Below are 13,970 nucleotides of genomic sequence, written 5' to 3' on the forward strand. Positions count from 1 at the left end.
CAGGAGAGATTGACAGACCCATGTCCCTCTCCTTGTGCAAGTCTGGAACCCCTTTGCAGTAACTGTTTTCTTTCTCGAGAAAAGGAAGGGGGAAATCTCAATGTGCTTGGTTTGGTAGAAATTTACAATATGTGTAAAATAAAATCCAGATGGAAGCTGAGAGCACTAGGACCAGGGGGAAGTCCTATTTCGTAGATTTCCCTGGCGGAGGAGGGGGCTGGGGGTTAATTGAGTTACCGGTAGAGTTGGAGGAGGCGCTGTGGCCATCTTAAGGCAGAGCTTATCTGAGTGAGGAACAGAACAGCTAGCGAGCTGCGAACAGCGCACTTACTCATACCCGCAGGTTTATGTATATAATACACAGGCGTGCACAAAGATAGAGCCACACAGACACAATAGCTGCACCAGTGGGAACCACAGCAGCTCATAAATCTGCTCAGGTCTGCGGAGCACATTCAAACCACAGGCACTGACTGGCGCCCCAGCCTTTCTCTCTCATTCCACCTGGTTTATCATCAAAAAGCCCGACTAAATAAGAAAGAAAGATTCATGAAGAACGGATTATCGTGCTTTTGGTGGAGTGGACGAGTTTGTTTAGAGAGGATAGACTTGAGAGGACACACGCTTTATCTGCCCGTCTCTGAAATTTAACACGGAAATTGAGTGAGAGGATCTGGACTTCAGATTTTTTTTAACCCCAAAAAGATGGGCCGAATGGCGAAGTGGTGCTGGGATCTTGTCTTTTCGCTGGTGTTATTTCTGGGGGTTCTGCTCCCCTTTTCCAGAACTCTGATGTACACGAACCACTGGGCTGTGAGGATAACCGGGGGGAGCGAAGAAGCCAATACAATAGCAAGTAAATACGGATACAGAAACTTGGGACAGGTAAGGTGCTTTTGGAGCAAATTTATTCTAAACAGATAATCCGACTTCTTGTCCCTCTATGTTAGGAACATGTCGCTGATCTGTAACTCTATCGCTCAGGTTTAGATGTTATTTTCTCAGACCGACAGTAGCATTGGACCGGGGGCGGGGGGAAGATTTGTTGCTTTAAGTTATGACCCTCCGTCGGATAAAATAGATTGTAATTCAAGATGAATAATGAACTTAGTTTGTAATGAGTGGTTGTCTTGACGAAATTATTTTAATTGGGCTACATTCTATATACGTTTTTAAAACTCTTCTATAAAACGTTAACTTTTTTTTTATAACGTTAGATGTTTGGGATCCTTTCGCAAAGTATTTCATTGGACTTGGAACAGGTTAAAGGTTTCCAGGTCACACCTGGCCTTCCAAGGAGGGAGATTTTAACCGACTCTTTTCTCAGGTGGATTAGCACAGGTGTGTGATGCGGCTGGACTAGCGGGGCATGGGATCCGGACAGGGACAGCCGCGAGGGGGCCGGGCCGGGCCTGGCCGGAACCGGACCCGGACCGGACACACTCTGTTCTTTTTTTTTTCCAAATAATGTGTTCGAGTGCTGCCGGTGTGTTTTTAAAATATACATTTTGAGAGGGGCCAGCAGGAGAAGTGTAGATCAGGAAGACTGAACGCACAAAAAAAAGCGACCCAAGGTTTGATTTATCAGGTAGAGTTAGTTACTCTGGAGCTCGGGAAGCTTCCCGCTGTTTCGAAATGAGCGAGCGGACTTTGAGATTGTCGCGGCTCCGCCTTCAAAGAGATGGCACTTCATTAGCGCCAGTTAAATAGCGCCCGGCTCCAGCAGGACAACGCTTTCGCCTCACCTTTTTAAAGGTTGACCCTTTTGATTGTCTTTTTTTAATACCAAAGCTCAAGCTTTAACTATTCCGAATCTCCACCCTGATCACATGGGACACTGCGAGCTGGTTTAATGCAAGTTCAATCTGGATATCAACTGAGTTCCAGTGAAGAATTTAGCTTCGCCTATGGGTCTCCCTTTATCTGGCAACACTTTTTTTTTCTTTTTCACATCTGCTTTGTTTAAAGCTGCAATATTTTTTACCGTCTCCTTTCCACAACAGATTGTTTGTCCTGTACACAGGTGTCATTCAACATCCGAGCAGTATGATTTTTGCATCGGTATTCCTTGACAAATGTGGTATGTTCTAAAGTGATTGAGGTTGAAGCAGAGATGTCACGTTAAGAGTTGAATGATAACTGAATGCAGGCTTGAAGAGTTCGGTTTCCAGATAGGCTTTGAGGGTGGGAAGTGAGATAACAATGTGAGAAAGAGATTGAGTACGGGCTATATGCCTGTGGGACCTACCACCGAAGGTGGAGCAGAGGGAGGGGGATGTCAAGCCTCACTCAGAAGAGTGCTTGTGCTAAAGCAATTGTGGAATAGTAAGGTGGTTTTATGAGTAAAGGTTTTAAATTCGGAAGTGCATGGGGAGCCAATGATGGTAAGGGCATAGGTAAATAGGGCAATCTTTATGTATTAAGTGTGAAATTTAAGATGTGGAAAAGCATTCAGATGTACTAGAATATGCAGATCACCACTGCTTTTCTGTCTATTTAGGAATAATTCAGTAGAATGTCATTCTACTCCTGTCAATTTTCCAAATTATGGGTGAAAGCTTGGTTCAGCATGAACGTAGCTCAGCACTCACTTTACAATTTAACTTATATAGAGCCTTTAGTGTATGAAAATATCCCAAGGTACTTCAGAGGAGCATCATAAAACATAAATGACTGAGCTACATGAGCAGATATTAGGTCAGGTGATAAAAAGCTTTGTCAAAGCAGTAAAGCTTTGTTTTAAGCAGTAAAGTGAGGTAGAGGTGTGAGGGGTTGGAGGGAGAGTATTTCAAACCTTATGGCCTAGGCAACTGTAGGCTTGGTAAAGCGAAAAATCAGGAGTGCTCAAAAGGCCAGGATTAGAGGAGCGCAGATATCTCGGAGGATTATGAGGGTTTAAAGAAAGAGAAATTTGCATTTACATAGTGACTTCCATGATCACCAAAGCACTTCACAGCCTAATAAGTACTTCTGAAGTGTAATCACTGTTGTAATGTGGGAAATGCAGCCAATTTGATCACAGCAAACTTCCACAACAGCAATGTAATAATGACCAGATAATCTGTTTTTTGCCATGTTGATTGAGGGATAAATATTGGTGAGGGCAATGGGGAAAACTCACCTGCTCTTCTTCAAAATAGCACCAAGGAATCTTTACGCCCACCTGAGAGAGCAGATGGGGCCTCAGTCTAAAGTCTCGTCTGGAAGATAACTCTTCTAAGGTTATAGCACTCCCTCAGTGCTGCACTGGAGTGTCAGCCTAGATTGTTGTGTTCAAGTCTCTGGAGTGGGACTTGAACCCACAACCTTTTGACACAGGTGAGAGTGCTACCACTGAGCCACAGCTGACATGTTGTAAGGATTTTTTTCTCTTTCATTTTCCTTTTTATGAAGAATGGGATTCTTCAAAGCATAGTTTGACAGGTGGTGATGGCAAGCAGCTGTTGACCAAGAGACCAGTCTTCATGTCTGTGCTGGACGATGAGTGTTAGTCAGCTGTTCAAATTTGGTATTGTCACATGCACACTTTTTATTTCTTACCTAGTCCACACCTAACCCAAAGACATTATAGCAATTGAAGCATAACTTCCCGCTTGAATTCACTAAATTAATTCAAACAGGAATTGAAGTGAGAAACTTGCTTTTCCCTAATTTACTAGTAAAATGCACTGAGGCATATAAATCAGGAAGGCTGAGGTTCTGCATTGAGTTAAAATACCTAAGCTGTTGTGTTCAGAGCATTACAATTGGTTTCAGTGTCCCTGGCCTTATTAGTGGAGAAAATCAATAATCAGCGGTGGGATCTATGGCTATCTAGTGAGTGAAAATATGTGAGAATGGGCGTCTGGTGGGGACAGAATCTGTTTTGCTATGGTTTAGTTGAAATGTGTGCTAACATTTACTGCCTTGGCTCACGTGGCTACTTGTGAGAGGCACTTGAGGGTTGTTGTCAACCATTGTACTGCGTCATTGTAATGAGTCATCCTCATAATTCCAAGAAGCGATAACTTGAAATAATGTCTCAACTTCTGAGACAGTAGAGCTGTACCATGAGATGTGCTTATTCACTGTACTGGATTGAGGGATGAAGTCAGAATTAATTTTGTCAACAAACTACACCATGAAGACTTTTGGAGTTATCTCAAGCAGCCTAGCTTAAACTTTTTTATCTTGGTTACCCTACTTTGGAAACTGGAATTGCTCTGAAATGCAGTCTGTTGCTTAACAGTTGTTTTTAAATCCTTTCCATCTTCTGAATGTGCTGACTCATGCTGGCCTATAGTTCCACATGTGACAATCCTCCAGTGCCTCAATGAAGAGCCAATTTTTCATATCTGAGCTTATTGGTGTTCGGATATTTAAATATGTTGAGTATCCTAGCTATGCCTGATCCTGCTTGCACTCTGTGTCCACAAGTGTACTTTTCAGCAGGGGCTGCAGATACAGTGTACCCAGGTTGGGATATTCCTGGTTGTTTGGGCTTAATATAACCGTTAGTGATGATTTTACCCAGTATATATTTAGAGTTACAATTGGTATTGCTTATTTACAAAAGAACTAAATCAAAATGAATGGAACATGATGCATTAATTCATGTCATGTTTGCAAAAGCAGTTGGTTACAATATAATTGTAAATTGGATTTGATACTGGATTATCTAATGCATATATGCATAGTGCCATTATTCTTTGATCAGCATAACTCTTTGAACTGAAGGCATCCACCATTGCAAGAATCAATTGTTTCAGATTCTGGTTTGTAGAAACAATATAACTGAAGCGTCTACAGTTTATTTTAGTGGGAGAAGGACAAAAAACTAATCACTTGGGTTGATGAGTATATTTTATAATTTATATTTTTTATGATCACATATATTCAACTGTTAGTCTGCTTCTTGTAAAATATTTATCCCCTTTTGAGATGTTCTTTCATTTGTAAAGATTGTTTATCTACTAGGAACACTTGTCTGAGTGTTGAATGTGCAAAGAGTTTTGGACTAGATAGATTGTTGTAGTAAGGAAGTGAATTATACCTAAATGAATAGCCTTTGGTAGTATCGATTTTAATTAGCAGCAAACATCTTATCACTGTTATTAATCATTCATTAAGGTATACCTTTTCTGTTATGTAAATAAATTATAGAAAAAAATAGTTTTTTATCGTTGCGACTACTGCTTTTACTGAACAATGTTGAAGATGTTCTTGATTCCTCTGCTTCTGTGTTATGACAACTTGCCCTCGATCTGATCCCAAAACTACTGTATTAATTAAATCTACATTTTGCTCATAAATAAATGATAAGCTAAAAATCTGTATTCTGAACATAGTTCATAAATCACAAGCCATTTTCCTGTTGAAAATATGATTGTTGCCACAATTAGTGCACTGTTAGAATAAAAACGATTTTCGAAGAAACTGCCCTTCTAAAATCTATTTTGGCATAACTTGTGTTTTAATACACTTTGCCCTTCCTATTCTTGTTATCACTTGCTTCCCTTTGCCTGGAGGTGCTGGGCCCAGTTGTGGTGTTCTTACTGCTACTGGGCTCTCATTTACTAACTCAGTACAAACCATACATTGAACCTGGAAACTACTTGTACAACAATATCTGGTGAATTTATCCACTAAGTCAAAGGAGCGAATTTGACTAGTTTCACCACTCAGATAATATCTAAACATTTTATTTAGAGGACATAGAGTATGTGCTTTCAGTTATTATCTTAGTAGCTTGGGATCAATTTCCACCCCAAACTTTGTAATTTTAACGGGAGTATCATCAATACTTGTGTTTTGCTTTTCACACTATCTAGAAGGAAGGGGTCTGCATGCACTTTCACATTGGCTCCAGTATGATTTCAGTTGGCACACAACAAATGGTCAACCTAGATACCAGTTCCTGAACTAGAATGTTTCAGTTATATGTCTTTTAAAAGAGCTTTAGTTGCCAATTTTCAGCGAAAATGCCATGTGTGACATGTTGGATGTGGGTAGGGATATTTAAATATTGTTTCCTTCACCTGAAGTTAGTAGCTGCCACTTGTGGTTGAATAGCACTATGTTCTGATTTATAAAATGATGGATTAAATTAGGATTGAAATCTGAAAATTGCTCCCATCTAATTATCCTAATACAATGTTTCCAATTAAAATATATCTTATTTAGGAGATTGATGGTGTGAATTAGGATGCTGTACCGTTTTCCGTGGTTTAAATTGAATTCAGAATTGTTGGCAAGAATGTGCTTGTGCTTTAAATTATCCACTATTCATTATTAATTGTCAGTTTTATTTGGTTACCCCAAGAGTGGTTGTTGTCTGAAATGGCAATCTCACTGATACAGTAAGGTCTAATGACTGTGTTTGAGTAATATAGGGGGAATTCTATATTGCAACTAGCCTGTATACCTATCACTATATTTTAAAACAGGGACAAAAGTTCTAGTGCTGCTTCCGAATGTCAACCTTGATGAGCAGAAAATGTATTTTCAAAATATTTAGAGAACTTAGAATAAAAAGATATTGACTATTGATAATACTTACACAAATGTAAGACAAATAGAAAAGGAAATTTGGGTCATTCTATTAGATCTTAATCCAGAATATAGGATATTCCTTTCTTTTACTTTTTGTCTGTTAAATACTGTTGAATCAGAAATATGACTTGACTTGCCTTCATGACGGAACTGAATGTCAAATCTAATTTATGATGACTATGAAACCTGTTACTCTACTCCCTTTTATACTTCACTTTTATATATGTTCTCTTTTAGATTATGTGGTAATATAAGAAAATGCTTTTGGCAAGACATTGAGAATGCTTTAAGAATCAATTCAAACTGCAGAACCCTATTTCATTGCAATTGTATGGAGGAGATTTAACATGTGTTGATTGTACATACTTGTACAAACTTCCGTCTGCCACTTATTTCAGTGTTTCCAGTATGATGTCGACGGATGGATTTGGCTTAAACCAGAATTGCATTTGTAATTTATAATCAAGCAGAATAGCTCATATCTATCATGTAACTGACTGCCTAGAAGTGCTCTTATCTTAATTGATATTGGAACACAACTGGCTATTGAATTGCTCCTTCCAATGCTTAATTTTTTAAAAAAATGGCCAAAAGTATTATGGCCCTTCAATATCAAACACAACCTAACAGTTACAGGTGCTAAACTTGTTCATATTTGCAGTCTTTAGCTTCTGTTTACACAAGGCTGTTTGTGCAAGTCGATAGTTTATTGATATTTGGTGCAGGTTGCTTCTAATGTACTCGATTTGCTTTATTAATAAGCTATTTTTTAAAGATAAAAGGCATAATTAATACTGTACCAATCTGGGTTCCACATTGACATCTTCAATAAATTATTGTACTCAGGAGGCCTTATCACAGAATGCTCGCTACTTCTATAAGCAATGAAGCCATTTTAGTTACCTTGTATGCCTACTTTTGTGTGGCAGTCTTATCAATATTTTGTCGTATCGTTGCTCTTTCTTCTCCATAATTTATTCTGAAGAAAAACGAGCAAATTATGAAATCTGTGGCTACTTGGAACAATCAACACATGTAGATTGATTGAAGATGATAACGTTGATTCTTTCCTCATCTCTCGATCATCTGTTTTAAGATGTTCTTGATGTGGGTGATGCCGGAAGGATATTGTGTTTATTGCTCATCCTTAGTGGCCCTGAGTTGGTGGAAGTGAGCTGTAAATCTGGAGGAGTAAATTCACCAAGTGACTCTGGGGTGAATTACGTTCCATATCCTAATAAACTGACCTCTCTTTCTTTATCTCCCCCCAACCCCAATAAAATTGCAAGGAACATTGTTTGTCCATTTTCTTTTTTATTAAGAATCTGCATTTGATTCTCTTGTTCTTTATGCGATTAGCTTCTCTCAACTCATATCCCAGTAACCTTTGTGAAGTGAACTGCTTTTCAGCAGACAATTTATATCAACAAGTGGATGTTTTTCTTTCCCAGAAATCAAATGTTTTTGTAATAGTTAATCTGCAGGTTTTTGTTTATCTTGTTGTTATCTTTCTCATGGGGCCTCTTTGTAAACTAGACCTTGTGACTTAATGGGACCCACAGTGCCATGCTTTAAACTGCTCGGTCCTATAACTTAATCTGAAATAATTTGAAGCACCAACATGTTCCTCTTAGGGTTTGAAGAGAACTCAAATAGCCATCCAGACTAGGAACAGAGAAGTGTGTGCTAGGATGACTGCCTCTTTTTTTGCTACTGAGGACACTAATTGCTGTCCCTTGGAAATGGACTTGGACGAGGTTCCTGTTTAATGCCTAGTGAATCCAATTTGTATGAACAGTGGCTGAGGGCAACATTGTACCTAACTGTTATCCCCATGGTTACATGTCTAGAATTGTACTCAAAAAGGTATGATGTGGAACTCGAGGATGGCTAGTGCCATTAGAACTGTGTGCCATTTTTTTCAGAGAAAGGATGATGATGAGAGTTGTCAATAACTTGTCCTACTTGTTTTTGCAAACAACATAGTTGGTGCTAAGCTCCTTATACCGCGGTACATTTCATAATTTTACAAACTTACTAATGTATATAAGATAAAAGCAAAAAACTGTGGATGCTGGAAATCCAAAACAAAAATAAAAATAAAAATACCTGGAAAAACTCAGCAGGTCTGGCAGCATCTGCGGAGAGGAACACAGTTAATGTTTCGAGTCCGTATGACTCTTCAACAGTCATACGGACTCGAAACGTTAACTGTGTTCCTCTCCACAGATGCTGCCAGACCTGCTGAGTTTTTCCAGGTATTTTTACTTTTATTTTTGTTACTAATGCATATGCCTGACAGAGAACAAACCTTTCATCCCTATTCTCTCCTACCTCCAGGCCAATTACTAACTCATGTCACAAGGTTACTATTGCCTTAATTTTGCTGCTAATCTCTTGCGCAGCGCTTTATCCAATGCCTTCTGGAAGCTTGTACAGACAGCATCATTGATACTCTCATATATATCATATTGATGACCTCTTCAAAAAATTCAACCATATCCATCAGACATGACCTTCCCATCAGAAATCCATGCTGACTCACTGCCTTTGATTAGTTGAGAATTGTCCATGTACTCGTTCCCTCTGTCTTTGATAGATTTCAAAAATTTCACCAAACTTGATGTTAAATTAACAAGTTTGTATCACTTGGTCCCTCCGTCCTTGGAGAATGAATTGATCTCCGAAGCCCAACTTCTGAGAATTTGGACTAGATTGAAATGAATACCTACCCAGAATACTACTTCCCATGTATGATATTATGCAATGGACAATTTAAGACTTTCCAGCAAACAGTCACTCACAATGTATTGGAATCACTTCATTCATATGAGCTCAATGGAAGTTGACAGCAGGGAGCTTGGGAACAGTCTCAATTGGCAACTTCACTGGGCAATTCCTAGGCATGCAGATCTGGGTCAGACAGAGGTCAAACCTTTGGCCTCCAGTACAGCATGCTTAAAAAAATCTACAAAAATCCAGAGTAGAAGTCAAATACAGTGAGTGGGAACTCCTTACTTAGGTTTCGTGCAACTTCAGACAATTGATTCAGAAAAGTGCATTTAATGGATTGTGTAGCCTGCTTTATTTTCTATATTATGAGGAGTATTGCAAAAAAGATTCAAATTCACTGTAAATATTGGTCTATTCATATTGTATAACAAATTATAATGGCCTCACTCCCTAGAGTGTTCAACAGTGCACCTTTAGAATGTAGGAGAAACGTGAGTGTGTGTTTGAAAATGCAGTATCCCATTTTTAGTTGCATTATGACTCTTTTATGACTAGATATTGATCAGGAGGAGTGACCTCTGATCATAGGACATGGGGTCCACCACCATCAGTCACGTTCAACTCCAAAGAATATCTAGTGCAGAGCTGAAATTGATAAAAACACAAAGTATGTACCAATCAGATTAAAATGCCCAAAAGATGACCAGTCAACAAGCTGAATCATGTAGGCACATGCAGCTGAGCAATCTTAATTTGCTGTCAATAGATATTTATATAAAAGGATTTAAATTGTAAAGTATCTTCAAGTCCTTGTGTTGTGTGGAAAATTTTGCCACGAGCAAAATGTTTTTTGTGAGCTGTGAGGTTTGTCAACAAACCTTCTACAGCTGCTGCTAATAGTCTGGGTGGTGGCAATTGACAGACCCTTTTTTAATATCACAGTAAGCTGCACTTTTATGTGCTTCTCTTGTGAGTATTTAAATTTGTCTTTGTGGAGACAGCAAGGAGCTCCTGTCATAAAGGTATTTCTGTCAATATTATTTTAATGTGTGCAAGCAAATTCGGTTTACACCAGGGCTGGAATATTGCATAGTCTTCAAAACTAAATGAGTCTATGAAAAGATAATGGTATATTTTGTATCATGTTGCATTTCTCTGTGAAAGATGATCTTGAGGGTCAGAATAACATTTGAGATCACCTAGATTAAATTAAACTGAATAATTTATGCAAGACTGACAAAAGGTAGAGAGTTAAATGTTTCAGTGAAAATGTAAGCATTGAATTATTTTCTTTCTTTTCCAGATTGGGTCCTTGAAAGACTATTACCACTTTTACCACAGTAGGACAATGAAACGATCAACAATTTCTAGCAGAGGAACGCATAGCTTCATATCAATGGAACCAAAGGTGTGCAAATTCTTGTATCCTTTCATCTATCTCTTTCGATAATGAGTAGCAGAGATGGGCTGTTTTATTATTAATTAGTAATGCCATACTAGGAAATGTTCTGTGATTAAGTGCTGAACTTGGAAGAATTGACATATGCTATCCGGTAACCATGAGAGGGAACAATGTTGAGAGGACTGAGTTAGACTTGGAGAGTGTTCAGTAGATAATGTAGAATAGTGAAATCACTGAGGGGAGTGGAACATTTATTGACTGTAATTAATCAAGGTGACATTTGAATTTTGCACTGATGAGTCACAAACTCTTCAAGGGTTTCACCATCATATTTAATATAAGTAATATAGTCAGGAGTTTGAGAGCAGATGGTATTTCAGCCAATGAAAGTCAAAATAAGGACAGTGCAAATCTGCCACCAAGTCAACACTGGAAAATTCACCTAATGATACAATGTTTACTGCAGTGTTTATTCAGCATCACAGTAGTGGAAGTGCAGTCAGCAAACTCTTTTATGTAAGGTATCTTCCATGGTGATGCTGCCTTTATTTTTGTAATGTAGAATCATAGAAGATTTGTAGCTACATACATGAGAAAATTATAGTGGCCTTTTGAGTAAGTGAAAAAGAATGTGGCATTGGAGAGATTTAGTAGTGAGAACAATCCTAAAAATAATTCTAGAAATCTGTACCAATTATAAAGATTTACATGCCTGTGTAACTTTTGCTCTTTCTGTTGTGTGAATCGTTACTACTTAGGATGCGGAAATTTAGCATTTAACCCCACAAAATAACCACCATATGATTTATAATTTGGGACACCTGAATCCCATCTCAAATTAGGATGAAAGCACTTATCCTTCAATTGGTCTGGAGCCAGTTGAAATCAAATTTAAAACAAATTGAGAAAGGGGACATCTCCTCATGATCATGTTGTTTCTGTAGGACATTTCTGTGTTCCATTCTCTGGAACCATAATAAGACCTTGACTTTTGCTAATCAGTGAACTATTTGTACAGCCCATCAGAAGGTTGAGCTGTACAGTGTTGTTGTCCTAGAATTTCATATCTACGAAAGATAATGAGGTATAAACTAAAATTATTTGAAGTATGTGGAAAACAGTGTTTTTTAAAAAAAAAATCATCTTTTAACTTTTAATTCTGTAAAATTGCACATTTGTAGCATGTGAAAATAATTTGATCTGAATGAAGTTATAGAACAACAGAAACTAGAGGCAACCCTGGCAAAATTGATCCACCAATTTCCTGCTCATTCTGCTGAAGGATTACAATGCCCTGGTGCTCATTATTTTCCTCAGTTTTCCCTTTGTCTTGAGCGATACCAAGTTTGAGTCTCTCAAACCAAGGTTGGGCATTGCTAATCACTAGCTGCTTATTATCTTGTCTTCTTTCTTATTCTTTTCAACTTTGATGGTGCGCTCCATTACGTATCGTGGTTCTTCACCTAATTTCTCAATATTAAAAATATACCTTGCAAATCTGTGATTTCTGTCCATTTTGTAATCCAGTTCCAGTTGGAATTTTGTAAATCTTGACTCTCTGCATTTGACTGAACCTAATGTTACTTATAAAACAAGGCACTATGGGAAATGTGATAGTTACAATAAATACATAATTAAAGCCTAATTTAGACACACAAGGCAATGTTGGAAACAATATCTTGAGTTGCTGTATCAGGAATTGGTGACTGCCATATCCACATGCTTTCCTTTTATTGTTAAACTTTTTACCTTTTCTTGAAATTTTTTTTGATTAACTTCTCTATATCTGCAAATATTGAGCAATGCTTCCATCTTGAATATTATTATATTTTGCGTTATGGGACATTAGAACTATCTTCCTAGGCTGAATGAGGTGTAATGCCACATTTTGGTAGCACTTTTTTTTTAATCTTTGACCAGCAAATTCAAATTTTCCTTTACCATCAGTGATGTCATCAGAAACCACTTCTTTTTGGCTCATAGTGCCTCAAATATATTGTTGCCACATGCCCATCTCTTCCCTAATTAGGAACATAGGAGCAGGAGTAGGGCATTCGGCCCCTCAAGTCTGCCCTGTCATTCAATTAGATCATGGTTGATCATCTATCTACCTTAATGCCACTTTCCCGCACTATCTCCATGTCCCTTGATGTCATTAGCCTCCAGAAATCTATCGATTTCTGTCTTGAACTTGCTCAATGATTGAGCTTCCACAGCCTCCGGATTAGAGAATTCCAAAAATTCACCGATCTCTGAGTGAAGAAATTCCTCCCCATCTGAGTCTTAAATGGCCTACCCCTTGTCCTGTGACCATGTCCCCTCATTTTAGACTCCCCTGCCAGGGGAAACATTTTATCTATATCCAGCTTGTCACACTCTGTAAGAATTTTCAGTTTCAATGAGGGCACCTCTCTTTGACAGTCTAGGGGATACAGACCTAGTCTCCTCAATCTCTCCTCATAAGACAATCCTGCCAGTCCAGGGATCAATCTGGTGAACCTCCATTGCACTCCCTCATTGGCAAGTATATCCTTCCTTAGATGAGGGGACAAAAACTATGCAAGGTACTCCAGGTGAGGTCTCCCCAAGGCTTTATGCAACTGTAGCAGGACATCCTTACTCCTGTAAGTAAATCCCCTCATGATGAAGGCCAAAATACCATTTGCCTTCATAACTGCTCGTTGCGCCTGTATGCTAGCTTTTAGTGACTCAGAAAGGACGACATTTCCCTCTTTAAGTCCCCTCAGTCTTTGCATGTCCCTTTCTCACAGCATTAAATGTCCCTAACCGAATTTATGAATAACATCCTCTTTGGCAGTGGTGCTAAATTCCTCCTTGACCTTGCCATAGTGTTTGATAAAGTTAACCACACTATCCTCTCCCAATGCCTCTCCACCTTCTCTCACTTTCAAGGTATTGCTGTTTATTACCTTAGCTTTTTGGATGGCATGCAACTGGTTCAATTGCTTTCGGTAGAATTGTCTCTGCAAGCAGCTTCTTGCTGATTTAAAGACAGACGACAAACATGGCTGTCTCATTATGTGACTCAAGTTCAAAGTCCTTTACCAAATAAGGTGAGTAGTAAGGTGGATGATATACCCTATGTTGTGAATTTCATACCTTGAGTATTTGAATGACCCATTTAATTGATAACACCCTTTTAAATTAGTTTCAGGGAAAGGTATTGATTCAACATCAGTCTCGAAGGTTCCTTGTGTTCCCTCTTGAGACAGGGGCATCAATTCTCTAAAGAAATCAGGTGATCCTTGGGTAGTGATCTTTTCAGGTTCTCTGATGTCTTTTA

The 13,970-nt window shown here is 38.5% G+C and overlaps 1 protein-coding gene across 2 annotated transcripts in view; it reads left to right on the forward strand.

Annotated features, from left to right (window-relative positions):
• Nucleotides 1-263: 263 nt before the first annotated feature.
• Nucleotides 264-13,970, forward strand: part of pcsk5b (proprotein convertase subtilisin/kexin type 5b) — a 459,575-nt gene continuing 445,868 nt past the window's right edge. The window contains exons 1-2 of one of the 2 annotated variants that reach the window (XM_078567301.1): nt 264-885; nt 10,568-10,672. In XM_078567301.1, coding sequence (XP_078423427.1) covers nt 706-885; nt 10,568-10,672 — 285 coding nt within the window. In that variant the 5' untranslated portion in view covers nt 264-705. The remainder of the gene's footprint in view (nt 886-10,567; nt 10,673-13,970) is intronic. The other variant, XM_078567291.1, reaches the window with a different exon arrangement.

Source organism: Cetorhinus maximus, chromosome 2 (assembly GCF_964194155.1).
Source record: "Cetorhinus maximus chromosome 2, sCetMax3.hap1.1, whole genome shotgun sequence".
NCBI classification, from domain to species: Eukaryota; Metazoa; Chordata; class Chondrichthyes; order Lamniformes; family Cetorhinidae; genus Cetorhinus; species Cetorhinus maximus.